Source organism: Microchirus variegatus, assembly GCF_963457635.1.
Source record: "Microchirus variegatus genome assembly, chromosome: 7".
NCBI lineage: Eukaryota > Metazoa > Chordata > Actinopteri > Pleuronectiformes > Soleidae > Microchirus > Microchirus variegatus.
Window position 1 is genome coordinate 307573 of NC_139808.1, and position 15478 is coordinate 323050.

Genomic DNA, 15478 nt, shown 5'->3' on the forward strand with positions numbered 1-15478 from the left:
GAAAATGGAGGATTTATACTCCGCCCCCCGATGGTGAGAAGAAGTAAGAGGATTTTTTCGCTCCTCTGTCTTTGTTTGCATTGTCGTCCCTTCTTTGTTTTTTTTCTTTTATAAATAAATAAACAGATAAATAATCTCCTAACGTTCTGGAACACAAACGCCACATTTCCCATGATTCTTGGTCAGTGACGGGAGCTGTAAAAAAGATGGCGTGCATGGATCCCCTTTGTTTTTGTGGAAGATGGGGAGATGGATGGATGGAGAGACACTTATATACAACAGCCAACACTTTGTCCATATAAGGGCGACACACACAGGCACCATGAGAAGACAGAGAGAGAGGAAGTGGGGGGAGAGTAACAGTCTAATTCAAATTTTCACAATATCGTTTTTTTTTTTGTCTTTTTTTTTCTAATTGATCCAGCTGTCACTCACATCATTATGTCACCACTTCTGCTCACGAGACGACGACGACGACAAACACGCGCAGGAAAAGAATCGGACGTCAGTCGTGATGATAGTCTTCACTCACAAGTGCAAGTATCTGCTACTTCTGTGAGCTGCAAAAAAAATTTGTTTTTCAAGTTCACATTGAGAAAAAGGAATGTAATAAATGTCATCTTTTCAAGACTTAAATATATTTGGATAAACATTTCTATTTATTTCACAAATTCACCACTAAAGCTCGTTTTCTTGGGCTGTCCTATTTTCAGACAGGGAATGTTATTTGGGGAGGTTTTTTTTCTCACAATGTACAAATTAAAAGGGGGGAAGAAAAAAAAAAATCACACCACTCGACACTAAATAATCTAATCTCTCTGACGACCTCCACCCAGTTAGAAAAATAACCATAAGGAAATAAAACAGTTATTTGTCAATTTGCAACAATTTTTTTCTCACCACGTATAGACACAATCTATAGATTTTTCTCTATGTGTATAATATAATGCATATATCTATCGTATATGTGTACAGTTTTCATGAGGCACAGGCCACTTTGTTGAGAAGGGAGTAAACAAGTCACTATTATTATTATTATTATTATTATTATTATCATTGTTTCTGAAGGTCACACAGATCACTGGTGAAAGAGGACGTCGACATCTACGGGGGCGACGTCTCCACTTCATCGGCGTCTCCGATGTTTTTTTACGATGTTTTTTTACGATGTTTTTTTACCCCCACAACCCCCCCCCCCATGTCAAATTATGTACAAAGACCTTTTACAGTTGTTTTTGTCCGTCGCAGGGTCAGAGTCCTTCTCCTGTGAAAGGACGCTCATGATTTAGGGTTTTCTGACACCATGTTTAGTTTGAGCACCAGCAAAAGCACCAGTAGTAAAAAAATCTGCGACACGGAGGAGGAGGAGGAGGAGGAGGAGGAGGAGGAGGAGGAGGAGGTGCATAGCCTCAAAGACTCGATATACTCTTGGCCGCACGCTCATTGGATGATTAATTACACTTTGAGTATGGATGGAGGGGGTGGGAGATAAAAATGCACTCACTCTATGTTGACATCTGCATAGATTGATTCTTTTTTTTTTCTTACTTCTGATGAGGTAACATGAAGAGAAATGTCAATGTCTACCGCAACCTTAAGGCTTAAAAAAAAGCCCAAGAACCGAAGGGTCCTGCTCATGCGGCCAAGGAAACCCCGTCCAGTCAGCTCTGAGCTCGTCCTTTTGCCAACAGGAAATGAAACGTGCTGTCTAGTGGTTTTGGGCGGGCAAAACCAAGTGAGGGGTCATTATCAGACGTGCTGAATATGATGTGATTTGGACAATGGACGGTGTGGGATGTGTAGAAAATCACTGAAAAGAGGTTACGGAGTGCCAAAAAACACCCAAGAGGCTGCACACCGAGGCTTGTGAATGTCACCAGAGTGGGTTGCACAGGGCAGTGAGGATTGGGAAAAACCAAGGGGAGCCAACCAGAGCCAGAGGAGTTAGTCAGGCAGATGAGTGCAAGACAATCGAGGTCTTTAAAGGATGACGAAAGAAAAATACTGGGACTGTATGAGATCTCTGCCGGAGGGCGTTTTCGTCCAGGTGACGGACAGGTGAGCTGACCTTTTGTGAGATGTGATCTCATGCTGACCGTTCGCCTAAGTATCTCAGTATCAGCCTCATTCAGTTCCAGATCTTGCTTGGAGGAAGATGATATTTGCTCCCAGGCCTCAGGTCACCTTAAGCAGAGGCAGAAGCAGAGCACAGTTAAAGCTCCAATTTGGTTTTTAAACTCTGAAAATACTGTGAAATGAAAACCTACCCAGCCGTCAGTCTCCCACGTGGCTCACACACATGATTGCGTCCTCCTCTTTCTCAAAAGAAAAATAAACTAAGATCCCATTTAGTGGAGATAATGAATGATTGGGTTGTGTTTGAACATCGTGGCTGTGCTCCTCCAGAAGTGACTGAATCATCTACAAGATGACGAGAAGTTGTAAGTGAAACACATTCTCGACAGGACAGAGCATCATCATGAAGTAGAAAATATACCTCACCCCTAAAAAAAAAACACTAGAGCTTTGGTTGTCACAGCAAGGATTAGATTATGCCCATATGCCCTCTTCATCATCCTTTTGTTGGCGGTGACACGGGTGAACAGGAGCGATGTGCATGAAGACAAGAGTGTAGGTATAAATCAGTGGCACATCAGACAGTGAGAGAGGAAAAACAGCACATTTGAGCATCGGAATAAGCATTAATTGGCAAAAAAAAACCTAAGTAAGACATTTCCAGTGTTGCCATGACACCCTGAGGTATCTGGAGGATGGTCACAGTGATGCTGCATGAACTGCTCATTTCCATTTACTGTACACATATATAAACAAATATCTGATGTTTTCTACCTTTTCTTGGGAAGATGAAATGATGATATAAGCAACTATTTTGCAGGGGATATACGTAAAATATTAGTTTAGTTGACAGGGACCATGTACAGAACAGGGTCTATACCAGAGTTAGCTAAATAGCTAATTTGCATCTGTGGTCCCTGGGCAGGGAGTTAAAAGACAATAAAACAATAACAACAACAACAGAAAACGTCATACAAAACACATAATAGATTTGGTGTTCTATCAATATGTGTAACAGCAGCCTTTACCTTTTAGCTATACGTGTGTGTGTTCATACACATACATAACTGATCCTGTAAATGTGGTCCATTGTGTGTTAGCAGACTGAAAGTGTGCCTGTTGCAAACAGCATCAGCAAAAGCAAGCGACGATAACAGCCTGTAAAAACCTGATAAGTCTAATATCCAATATCGACAACATGTATGAGACGGATACCATGACTGACATCTTTCTTCAATTACATCTTCGCGTTCAGCCGTCTATATTTTAATGCATCTCCACTGCAGACCTTTGCTTTTCTTCTCCTCTGGTTGAGATGTTTTTGAGAGGGTTAGTGAGGGGACCTGATACATCAGATAGTTAGTCCTCAATAAAGTTGGCAAACTTGCAAACTATCTGTGCATGTGAGAGAACTTGACCAGCACTCAGCAAAAGAATTGAAGTAGACATATTATACCCTATTTGTCCAAGTGAACATAGTTCCCTGGTGTCCTAATGAACATGTCTGTGACTTTGGTCAAAACACCTTAAGGATGAAGCACCACATCAGTTCAATCACTCTGAACAAAACAGTCCTGTTCAGAACGCTCGCTTTTGAGTGCCTGTCTCTTTAAATATGCAAATGAGACACAGGAAACTACGCCAGCGTCACTGAGGCTAACGGCAGCTAACAGCAGTTAGCATTTGGAAAAGCGACCTTTATATATGCCGTCATATATAAAATGTATCCACTGGACACGTAAATCCTCTGAGGCTGGAAGTTTGTGTAGAACTCTGTGCTGCCAAGAATAGAACACTTTGCCAACTTCCGCTCTTCCGGATACTATTGCCCTTGTCTGCACTCTCGTGTTTTTTAGGGACAAAGCTGAGCTCTGAGAGACAACAATTCCAGGAATGTCTCATTGTAACGTAGCAAAGTCAACAGATTTGCCTCATTGTTGTGGTCAGTTTACCAAGAGCAACACCTCCCTGTCATGTTGTAAAATCATTGATAATATCATCCATGTTCATGTGACTCTGACCTGGTCTGGAGCAGGACGGTGACCAGCATGTTGGGGTCCTCGGGTCGGCCCTCCGCGGTGATGGGGTGACGGGTGGCGCGGGTGCTGGGCGTGGTGCGGGTGCTGCGGATGCTGTTGGTGCTGCGGGTGCTGAGGATGTGTGTGCTGAGGGTGCGGATGCTGCGGGTGCGGCCCTTGTTGGGGAGGACCGTGCGGGTGAGGATGCTGCTGAGGGGCGTGTCCGTGTGGGTGTTGAGCTGGGTGTTGCGGGTGCTGTTGGTGGGGGTGTTGGGGCTGTGGGGCTCGCGGGTGCTGTTGGTGCTGTTGGTGCTGGGCGGGTTGTTGCGGGTGTTGCTGGGGGTGCGGAGGGTGAGGATACTGCGGTTGTGCCTGCTGGCCGTGAGGGTGCAGTTGGGAGGCCGGTGGATGCTGCATGTGCTGTGGATGTGGTGCGTGTGGCGCGTGTGTCGCGTGGGTCGCGTGTGGCGCGTGCGGCGTGTGCGGGGCGTGTGGATATGGAGTCTGTTGGGCGTGGGGAGGGTGGGGAGGGTGGGGGTACTGGGGCTGAGGCTGCTGCTGCTGGGAGTGTGGGGGCTGAGGCTGGGGATGGTGAGGACCGTGTGGGTGATATTGTTCATCTTCATAGTTGTCGGCGATCAGCTTCATTCTGCTTTGTGTCTGCGGGGAGAGTAATCTGGTTAGTGTGTGAGGATCTGTGGCTGAGAAGAACAACATTTATTGTCATTAAAAGATCATTGTATGTCTGATTTATTCCTCTAAGCATTCACACCAGCTCCTTCTTAATCGAACCTTGGTTTGTTTGCTCGGAAAGTCCTGGTTCCAAGTCTGGTTCCGCCTAAAACGTACACTACCGTTCAAAAGTTTGGGCTCACTAAGAAATGTCCTTATTTTTGAAGGAAAAGCACTTTTTCCCAATGAATATAACATTAAATGAATCATAAATACACTCTATACATTGTTAATGTGGTAAACGACTATTCTAGCTGCAAACGTCTGGTTTTTAATGGAATATGTACATAGGTGTATAGAGGCACATTTACACTGTTCTAATGGTACATTGTGTTTGCTAATGGTGTTAGTTGCTAAAAGTGTGACTTTTAATGGAAAACACAACAAAAATTGTATAGACGACACCTCACTTTTGAACGGTAGTAACGCAGGAAGTGGACTACAACCCAGGGCATTGTGGGTACAACGCAACGGAAACGTACGCGCGTAAATCGATAGCCGGGGGAAATGGCCATTGTTGCAGCGTATATGTGTATCGTATGTTCACATAAACAAAAACAGAAGTTAACTAATAGAGGAGCGAGTTTTCTTGTTCATTGTTTGTCTCGTCTTCTCCTTCAGTAATTCTTGATGCAGCGCCGCCTCTGGCGAGGAATACGTTATTCAAAAAGGTTTTGGTTCGTTTCACTAAATTGCAAAAGTGTGAAAGCAAACTAAATGTTGAAAAACCCAGGTGAACCGAGTCTGGCGGACGATGAGGTGTGAAAACGACCTAAGATGGCGACTGTGAAATTCTCTTTCTCTCTTTGCCATTTCCTCCAGCTCCTTCATTAGTTTTACGCATCTCGTTTATTGGCGTCGTAATCTTTGGCTTCAAATCGATGGTGGCCTCCATTAAAGCGAGGCTAAAGTTCACATAAAGGCTTTGTCTAATGCACTAGAAAACCTGTTTTTCAAAAATGATTTTGGGCGACTACTAGCCACACCATTGTATTAAAACATAGGTTCTCAAAGTGCGGCCCGCGAGCCAATGGTGGCCTGCAGAAACATTTCTGGCCCCGCAATGAATTACAGTTGATAGTTTTAATCCAGGAGCTACTAAGCTTGTTAAATGTTTATTGGACATTACTGGATACAGACCAATAAGTGTAAACTGTAGAACTGCAATCTGGTCATTAAAATTATTACAAATGGAATTTCTTTCTGTTTTTTTTTCCTTTGGCGTCCCTCAGTCTAATGTTGGGTTCCTAAATTGGCCTCAGGTATCAAAACTTTGAAAACCCCTGTCTTAAAATGTCAAGAAAAGCTTTTGTGAGCTTTTTTTGTCTGTTGACAAGTGAATCATTGCAACTTAGCCTTGGACTGAGAGCTTAGAAACAGTGTCTGTGTGGCTCAGAGTGAACGACCACAACTCAGTGTTCATACTGCCCCCTATAGGTGAAATTGAAAACATGGCTTGCTGCCTTGTGCAGCTATATTTTTTCAGTCATGATTAAATGTTGCCTTGGCAACGAGCTACAGTGCAGAGAAAGAGAGAGAGTTTTTTTTTGTTTGACATTGTACTGTGGTACTCACATGTTGTTTGAGCTGGTGCATCAGTTTGTCCCGCTCCCTCTTCAGGGGCAGCACTTCCTCCTGGGTCTTCTTTTTATTAGAGGCAGATAGTTCCAGCAGTGCAATCGTAGCATCTTTCTCACTGATGGCTGCTAACAGAGCCTGTTGTCTGAAGACGGGGAAAAAACAAATTATGGACTCATGGTTTTTATATTCCATCAAACTAAGGGATGAGAAATCAACTTTGACACTAAGGGTGAATTCCAATTCCTTGCTTAACCCTCAATCTTAATCCTCAATCTCAAAAATGCTCCCTCTAGTGCAAGTTCTGTCCTGATTCTCAGAAAAATTAAGTTGAGGCCAAGTTTAAGGGCTGTATCGCCCTCAATATTGAGATTTTCCGAGACCACCCTTGGGAGCAAGGGCTACCCAGAATGCATTGCATGTTTTGACATAACAAAGATGGCGTCGAAAGCAGCGAAACGAGTACGATACAAATGAAGTATTTTCTTTGTTAATAGAGATATAAAAATGATCTTAGTTTAGGCCCATATTATGGATTACTGACGTCATTGTTGCGTAACATTTATTTTTATTTGACCATCTTTTGTCAATAGTCGGCCGGTGTGGTTTACTTTTCAATAAGTCGTGGTGTGTGGTAACTGTCAGCTGAATATTTGTATGAGTATCATCTTATAACTAACTGACAACCTAATAACTTGACTGACAAACGGATCAGAATAAATAATCCTGACGTAAATGTCTTCTTCTTCTTCTTCTTCTTTTTTGGAGTTGACAGACTGGACGCAGCTTTGGCGTTATTCTGCCCCCTACAGTCTGAAGACGTATCTGCATTTAAGGGGTGTCCCATTTCTAAGTGACAAAATAACCCTCAACACTTGGTTTTGAGGACCAGTTAAGATTAAGGGTTGAGCTTGAGGGTTAAGATAATAATTAGAATAGGCCCTAACTTCATCTCCAGGATCTCCTCCAGCTGTTTCCTGCGATCTTGTCTCATGTTGGTGAGGTGGGTGTCCCTCTCCTGCAGAGACTGCTGTGTGGAGGAAAGACGCTGCTTGGTGGCGTCCAGCTCCTGCCTCGTCCTCTCGAGTGTGCTCATCAAATCCTCCAGCTGACGGATTTACAAATATGGGGGGGAAACAAAACAAAAAAGACATTTAAGAGCGTAAGAGTAAATGGAAATACAGAAAATTCAAAAGTGCTTTGAAATATTGCATGCACATTTTTATGCTTTATGCTCGTTTCACTAAAGTGCGAACTTCCAATATCTGGCTTATGTGATTTATTGCATGTTAAATTAGTGTTTTAAAGGTGTCATATGTAAGAATGTGGCCAAAAACAGTTGCTACATTCAAATTCAAAATACTGAGGTCTTTTAGGTTTCTTTTTCTGACGTAAACTGGCAACCCGTGGTTGCTCTGCATCTGAGACTCTACTGACTGCAATGATTGGTAGACGGCGGTAGGTGGCGCCACATGCCAAAACATGATTTCAAAACATAAACATGATTTGCAGTCTGCAAAATATTTATTTAATGCAAATATTTTGTCTGTACTGTTGTTGTTGGTGAGTTCAGTTTGTTATATGAACATTATTCCTGAGTCTCTGTGACATATTAGGAGGATTTTATCATTTATTACATAATGCACCTTTAAGGGAGAATGTGCATCAGTAAAAGGAAAATATCGCCGGTGTTTATGAATGACATGACAGAAACATCCCTCCAGCATTTCAGATCCTCCTTATATCATCAATTTGCCTTGGTTAAAATGTGGGATTAATGGAAATCTAGATTATTTCACACGAGTAACGTCTTCACCTTTGAGTGGTGGCCACCATCCATGGAGCCGTCCTTACGAAGGTCCGGTCCTAAGCCTTTCTTGTCCCCTTGTGGTCCCAATTTCATGTTTACGCCCTTCTTAACTTGCTCTTTTCCTCCTTGTCTGTAAAACCACAAGAATTAAAAAAAATTGTGATTCAAATCACCTTTTTAGAATCCCAATCTGAAAAATCAGTCATTAGATTGGATGGGCAACAAGACATGAGCAGTAAAAATGAAGTTTAAGCACCAGAGGTAACACAGGTAGAACGGGAGGGAAGGAACAATTCTTACCTGGGAGCTAGACTGTAGATGGGAAGAGGACAAGGTAGAAGAGAAAGAAAGATGGACATTGAGACAAAGAACACAGAAACAAAAATAAAGAAAGAGACATTAGAACCAGAACATAAAGAAACAAATCACAAGAAAAACAATACAGAGCGGACCCAGAGGAAATCAGTGTGTTCGCTGATTCCAAAGGCACGTGTGTGTGTGTGTGTGTGTGTGTGTGTGTGTGTGTGTGTGTGTGTGTGTGTGTGTGTGTGTGTGTGTGTGTGTGTGTGTGTGTGTGTGTGTGTGTGTGTGTGTGTGTGTGTGTGTGTGTGTGTGTGTGTGTGTGTGTGTGTGTGTGTGTGTGTGTGTGTGTGTGTGTGTGTGTGTGTGTGTGTGTGTGTGTGTGGCAGCTGCAGCTCGACACAGCAGCTAATGCAAGGATGCACCTTCTCTGACAACATGGGACCATGTGCATCTGCTGCCTGGGAGGGAAAGGCATGCAGTCAGTCAGGCATAAAGAATGAGCCGGGTAAAGAGAAGAGGTGAGGAGGACAGGAGGGTAAGACGAGAGTGGTTCGGAGGAGGAGGAGGAGGAGGAGGAGGAGGAGGAGTGAAATCAGTGATGGACGCACGGTTGTTCAGAGAGAAGAGACTGAAACACTCCAAGAACGAAGGTTCAGTCCATACCCGACATACTACTGCACATGTAGACGGGTACAGCAAACTAATCAGGTTGGAGCAGAAAGGTCTGTTACTGTGCTGATGTGAAGGCGCCAGGATGACGGAGAGTTACAGATTAGGGAGGAAAGAGATGTTTGGCTGGAAACAGAAGGGAGAAGAAGCATGGTGATGGCAGGAGGAGGAAGTTACCAGAAACACTTACACCACAAACACCACAAACACAGACGCAGGGGGTGAGTGTGTGTTTGTATGTGTAGTAATGTGCGAGACATTTTAAATGTGCAGTAAATACACTACAGCAAACTCATGGAGATTTATTTTGTGGATTTGTTTTGTTGGTCAATTCAGGCTCATGGATATTGTTAACGTACACTTGAATCTGGTTATTTGTTCTGTAGGATGGATTGGGAACTACAAAGTCTACAAAGAAGGTTTTCTCCCCTGTTTTGTCCTACACCCACAGAACCTCTCAACATAACCTCAACAAATAAACCCCAACAAAATTCATCAAACCATCAACCTTCTGCCACCAGTGCAATCCTGGGTTATTATCAAGTTTACAGTCGGTTCCAATGATGCTCTTTTCTCTCTCTCTATTGTGGACAACTCCAGGCTAACGAATGCTAGGCTGCTGGATTAAAAAAATGATTTACAAGTTATCAACAAGATGACACCAAGGGAAAGGGAAACAGCTGTTATTAATACAGTATATAGTGCAGTATTTACAGTTTTAAAGGTGTCATATGTAAGAATGTGTCCAAAAACGGTTACTAAATACCGAGGTCTTTTAGGTTTTGTTTTCTGACATAACTGGCAACCCATGGTTGCTCAGCAGCTGAGACTCTACTGACTGCAGTGATTGGTAGATGGCGGTAGGTGGCGCCACATGTCAAAACATAAACATGATTTGCAGTCTGCAAAATATCTTTTTTTAATGCAAATATTTTGTCTGTACTGTTGTTGTTGGTGAGTTCAGTTTGTTATATGAACATTATTCCTGAGTCTCTGTGACATATTAGGAGGATTTTATGATTTATTACATAATGCACCTTTAAATAATATAAAAAATGTATACTCCAATATATATTTTTTAAATGTATGGACAAAGATGGCTGAAGTCAGGTCTTTGTCTTTGTGAATAGAAATGATGTAACATTAATTGTATGTTTCCTTCATCTGAAAAAGGGCTCCGTCAAGCAAAACTACCAGACCTGACTGAGGAAGCATTTTTGTGTACACATATAGACAAGAAGCATTTATCCCATCACAACTGTTGATTGACTTGGTTTTTGAGTCAAAGCATTCACTTCTCAAACTTTTTTGTGGGCACTTCTTTCAGTCATACTCAAACAGGTTTGCAGCCGTCTCGCTTTACTAGCGCAACATTTGCTGTTGCCTCCATCTGCCTTGACATAAAATGACTGACTTTGTGTTTGTGTGCAGATGTGATGTTATCAGATGACATGAGATATAAACATCAAACACAGACATAGAGTTGCGTGGAGCTGATCATCAACACACGTGTATGAATCGTCGAAAAAGTCATAGCTGTACAGTTAATCACACTATATGTGGTGTTGTTGTTGTTGACTAAAGTTTGACTTAATACCTAATTCTGTCGTCAGTGAATAAATAAATACATGCAGCTTGAATCAAAACACATGCAGAACAAACTCCACTCCATTTTTTCTTTCTCTCACACAAGACTCACATGCTCATCCAGACAAACCACACATTCCTTCATCGATCACAAAAATGACATTTGAGCACATGCTAAAGAGATCACAGCAAACATGAATCCAGGGATCTTTGTATCGTATGCATCATGGGGTAAAGCAATAACACAACAGAGGGAGGAAAAATAATTCAAAGATGCAAAGATCTGTGATTCCTTCAGACTCATCAGACACACGGGTGAAACCAGATGCAGTTGCCGCAGTCACAGACGGAGACTTTAACCCCCACAGGCGAGCTGAAGTGCCAGTGCAGAGCACTCACTTTCCCAGGAAATCCCACACCATGCCCCCTATCTGCTGGGGAGCAGCAGAGACAGAAGGGAGCGGGTCAGGAGGGGGCGCTCTGCCACTGGGACGAGGGGTGGGGCGTGGGGCAGAGGGAGGGGGGCTGGTGTCAACAGAGGAGGGGTTGTAAGGGTGATGGAGAAGACATTGGAAAATCAGAAAGTGGAAAAACAAAAAGAGGAGAACAGTGAAAGTGATCAGCAGCAGAGGGTTCAACGAAAAAGGGGTTCAAGTGAAACAGGGGAGAAAAAGGTGGGTAAAGATGGCAAAAAGAACACGTCATTAATCAAACACTTTAGCATGACCATGAAACACAAAAAAAAAAACTTTCTGGAAAAATATAACTCTGGCGGGGGAGGAGGGGGTGGGGGGGCACTGTCATTGGCTAACAGCTCTAATTTATCAGTGGAATGCAGTCCAAATCCATCCCAGGGGAAAGTCTTCTCCAGAAAGACATGAGCTGAACTGAAGCCAAAGGCAGTTTGGACTGTGAAGACTTGGTGGGTGGGGAGGGGGGTGAGGGGTGAGGGGGGGGGGTGATCCAGGAGCTGAGGGGGCCATGAGTTTTATTAACTGAAATCTCTTCCATTAAATGGGGTCACTGGAGGGCATTTTGGGCTTGGTTTTAAACATAAAGTCACAACTTGTATAATCAGATGAGTGGAGCGAGTACGAGGCAGTGTACGTACCAACGTGACAACACACACAAACGACAACTTACATGGACACAAAAACACACAGGACACAATCTGATGAGTGTGGAGACTCTAAAATGGACGTACTGCTTATTATCTCAAAACACAATGTAGCAACTACACACACAAGTTCTTCTAAAAGGGTCCTTCTACAAAGGCTGATTTGCTTCTGAAAAACCCTTTCCTGAAGAAAGGGTTTCTCAACGGTTCTTGGTAACACTAATGGTTCCAGTAAGAACCAGAACCAGATCCAGAGAACCCTTTAAAACCCCTGAAAAAGGGGTTTAAAGGGTTCCGAGTGGAACCCTCCAAAAGGGCCAAATGAGGACAAGCCAAAAAACCTTATATGGTTCTACTTAGCACTCTTATTTCTAAGAGTGTAGTTTGGAGTGTTAAAAAGACTTTCTGCATGAGCTGTGGATGTTTGGTCATTTTGATAACCCTTATATGCATCCACAGACAGTACTCACTGACGTTCTGTTTATCTAGACAACTCCCCTGTGCGCCACCTTGTGGTACGGAGTAAGGATGTCCCGAAACCACTTTTTTGTGTCCGATACCGATATCAAAAACTCCAGTATCTACTGGTAACGATACTATTCTGATACAGTCATTTTAGACCAATTTAGAAACATATGAAGCTATTAACGACACATTTTGTGCTGAGTCATTTCAAAGACATCATTCTCCAACTCTGTTACAAATGTTGTTCTCCCAAACAGCCCAAACATGACTCCGATAAAATGGTTTTGCCGAGTGCCAGACGGGAGTAAAGTCTTAGAAATAAGGGTTCCAAAAGAGTCCTTCTACAAGGGCTGAAGTTCTACATGGAACCATTTGAAGAAACGGTTTTTCAAGGGTTCTTGGTAACACTAATGGTTTCAGTGAGGTTCTTGGTGGTTCTTAGGTAGAACCTTTTTATAAGGGTTCCAGGTGTAAAAAGGTTCTACCTGGAGCCAAAAAGGGTTCTCCTATGAGGACAAGCCGAAGAACCTTCAATGGTTCTACTTTGCATTTTTACTTCTAAGAGTGTATAAACAAGGTTTAAGATGTCAATCACATAAGTGAAATGTTGTGGCGACGTGGTAGCGGTGAGCTTACCTCTCCAACTCGGCGATCTTCTTGTCCTTGTCGTTCTTCTCCGTCTCCACCTCGCGCAGGATGTCCAAGAGCCTCTCCACCTCCGACTGGGCCTTGTTGACCTCGTCCTTGTAGTAGCTCACCTCCTTCTCCAGCAGCTTGACTCGGTCCACGTACTCGGGGTTCCCTCTCGAGCCCGACTGCTGCTCCACCTCGTGGGCTTTCTGTATCCATGCACCCCGGGCGAGGAAGGATAAGCAGACATGCAGAGATGCGCTCAGCTCACGTTACAATGTCAACAGAACCATACAGTGCAGTGTTTAACTGCCGTGACGTAGATACAGACAGCACATTGTTGTCCATCAGTGTCTTATATAAACTACTCCCCTTTCGCTCTTTCTCACTCTCTCTGAATGAATAAAGCAGAGTCAAATGTTGTAGACAAAGGCATCATTACTGGTGCTGGTTCATTAGCTTTAACAGAGCTATTATTTAGCTCCATTTAGCAGCCCTTTGAGACTCCCCAATCACTACACACACTTGGTGAGTATACAAAGTACATGACTGTGTATGTTTATACACGACTGCACTTTATAATTAGCAGGCAGTAAAATGCTTTCAGACTCGTCTGTCACAAACTAATCGTAGCGTCGCTGTTTTGGTCAACAACAACAACAAAAAAAGAAGAATTTGGACTAATCTGGCCATTATTGCAACACTTTGTGACTCTCCATGAATGACATCAACAGTGGTGTACATCACCCCAGAGACACAAATGCAGCCCAATGCACGTCAACACAAAGGAGTTCAACACAGTTAGCCATCCACCGGAGAGAGGAAACACCGGCCGCGGCGGCGACCTCCGACCACAGCGCACACACACCGCATCTAAAACCACCGCAAACCACACTGAGACAGAAAAGAAGCGTGGCAACACTGACAGTGACGACATGCAGAAAAACACGGTTCGACCAAAGTCATGCAAGCCCAACAAAGCTGCCACAGTCTCTGCAAGAGTCGATCATTAGACGGGAGAAACAGGGCTCAGGGTTTAATGTTGGGTTTAACCATAAAACTGTGGGAAAGTACACTACCGTTCAAAAGTTGAGGCTCGCCTATACCATTTTTTTTTGTGTTTTCCATTAAAAGTCACACTTTTATTCATCCAAAGAGTTGCAAAATGAATAGACAATATAGTCAAGACATTGACAAGATTAGAAATAATTATTTTTATTCCAAATAATCATTTTGCCCTTCAAACTATGCTGTTTTCAGCTGCTAACATCATTGCACAAGGGTTTTCAATGGTTTTCTAATCATCCAATAGTCTTCTAACACCATTAGCAAACACAATGTACCATTAGAACAGTGTAAATGTGCCTCTATACACCTATGTACATATTCTATTAAAAACCAGACGTTTGCAGCTAGAAAAGTCGTTTACCACATTAACAATGTATAGAGTGTATTTATGATTCATTTAATGTTATATTCATAAAAAAAAAGTGATTTTCCTTCAAAAAAAGAGGACATTTCTAAGTGAGCCCAAACTTTTGAACGGTAGTGTAAATACAAAGTACTTAAAAGGAGCTGATTCTTAAAAGTAAATGTAAGTTTTTTTGCAGTTCAACAATCTTAAGGTCAATGACTCTGAGGAAATCAAAACAAAACCTGCAAGTTTACTCCAGGCCATTTACTCCTTTACACTTCCCTTCCATTCATAGTCAGAGGAGCCTTTGAAAAGGGGTCGATTCTTGATAATCTGTTTGTTTGCCTCAGGAAACCTCAACTCTAAAATGCATTTGTGCACTTGTGTTACAAAGCTTATGTGTGCCGTCTTTAGTCTTTAAGTTTGAGTTCATAAAAAAATGGCTGCTTCACAATGCACTGGACCTCCAGCTGCAGGGGCCACGGGTTAAAAATAAATAAACACACTACGTATTCTTGAAAATTCTGAGTAGTCAAAGAAATGTAAACTTAACACCAGTTTCACCACAAACACAAACAGTCACAGTTGCGGAATGAAAAAAAACGTTGCACGGTGACTCTGAGTGCAGTATAAAGCTCATTATACCAGTACAGTGCAATGGTCAACATGCATCTGAGCGGGGGTTTGGGTTTGGGGGGGTGGGTGGTGCGTGAAAGCAGAACCTGTGCTGGGGTCTGGCACCATCACCATCACCATCACCATCACCATCACCATCACCATCACCATCTACTAGCAAACGTGTGTTTCAAAGACGTGTTTCAGTGTGTCCTCATGCGTTTCGCTTGTATGTGCCTCACGGAGCTCAGGAGAAGGACTTACAGGATTGTTCATGTGACTGAATAGCTGCTCAGCTTGCTACGTTGCGAACAGACGGGTTGAGGGGAAGGAGGAAGGAAGGTGGGCAGGAGGGGGGCCCGGGGAGGGGTGGAGGGGTGGGGGGGGAGAGTAAAATGTTAGAACGGAATTTGAGCCACAGGAGAAAACAACAGGATCAGACATGGTACAAATACAGCTTTTGA

The 15478-nt window shown here is 43.1% G+C and overlaps 1 protein-coding gene across 1 annotated transcript in view; it reads right to left on the reverse strand.

The window, feature by feature from the left end:
• Positions 1–2055: 2055 nt before the first annotated feature.
• The window catches only part of erc2 (ELKS/RAB6-interacting/CAST family member 2), a gene marked incomplete at its 5' end in the record, with an annotated part of 39297 nt that continues 25874 nt past the window's right edge, over positions 2056–15478 (reverse strand). Inside the window, 8 exons of the mRNA XM_083892572.1 lie at positions 2056–2184; positions 2268–2421; positions 4098–4754; positions 6402–6549; positions 7352–7512; positions 8221–8344; positions 11173–11298; positions 12992–13194. Coding sequence (XP_083748698.1) covers positions 2275–2421; positions 4098–4754; positions 6402–6549; positions 7352–7512; positions 8221–8344; positions 11173–11298; positions 12992–13194 — 1566 coding nt within the window. The 3' untranslated portion in view covers positions 2056–2184; positions 2268–2274. The remainder of the gene's footprint in view (positions 2185–2267; positions 2422–4097; positions 4755–6401; positions 6550–7351; positions 7513–8220; positions 8345–11172; positions 11299–12991; positions 13195–15478) is intronic.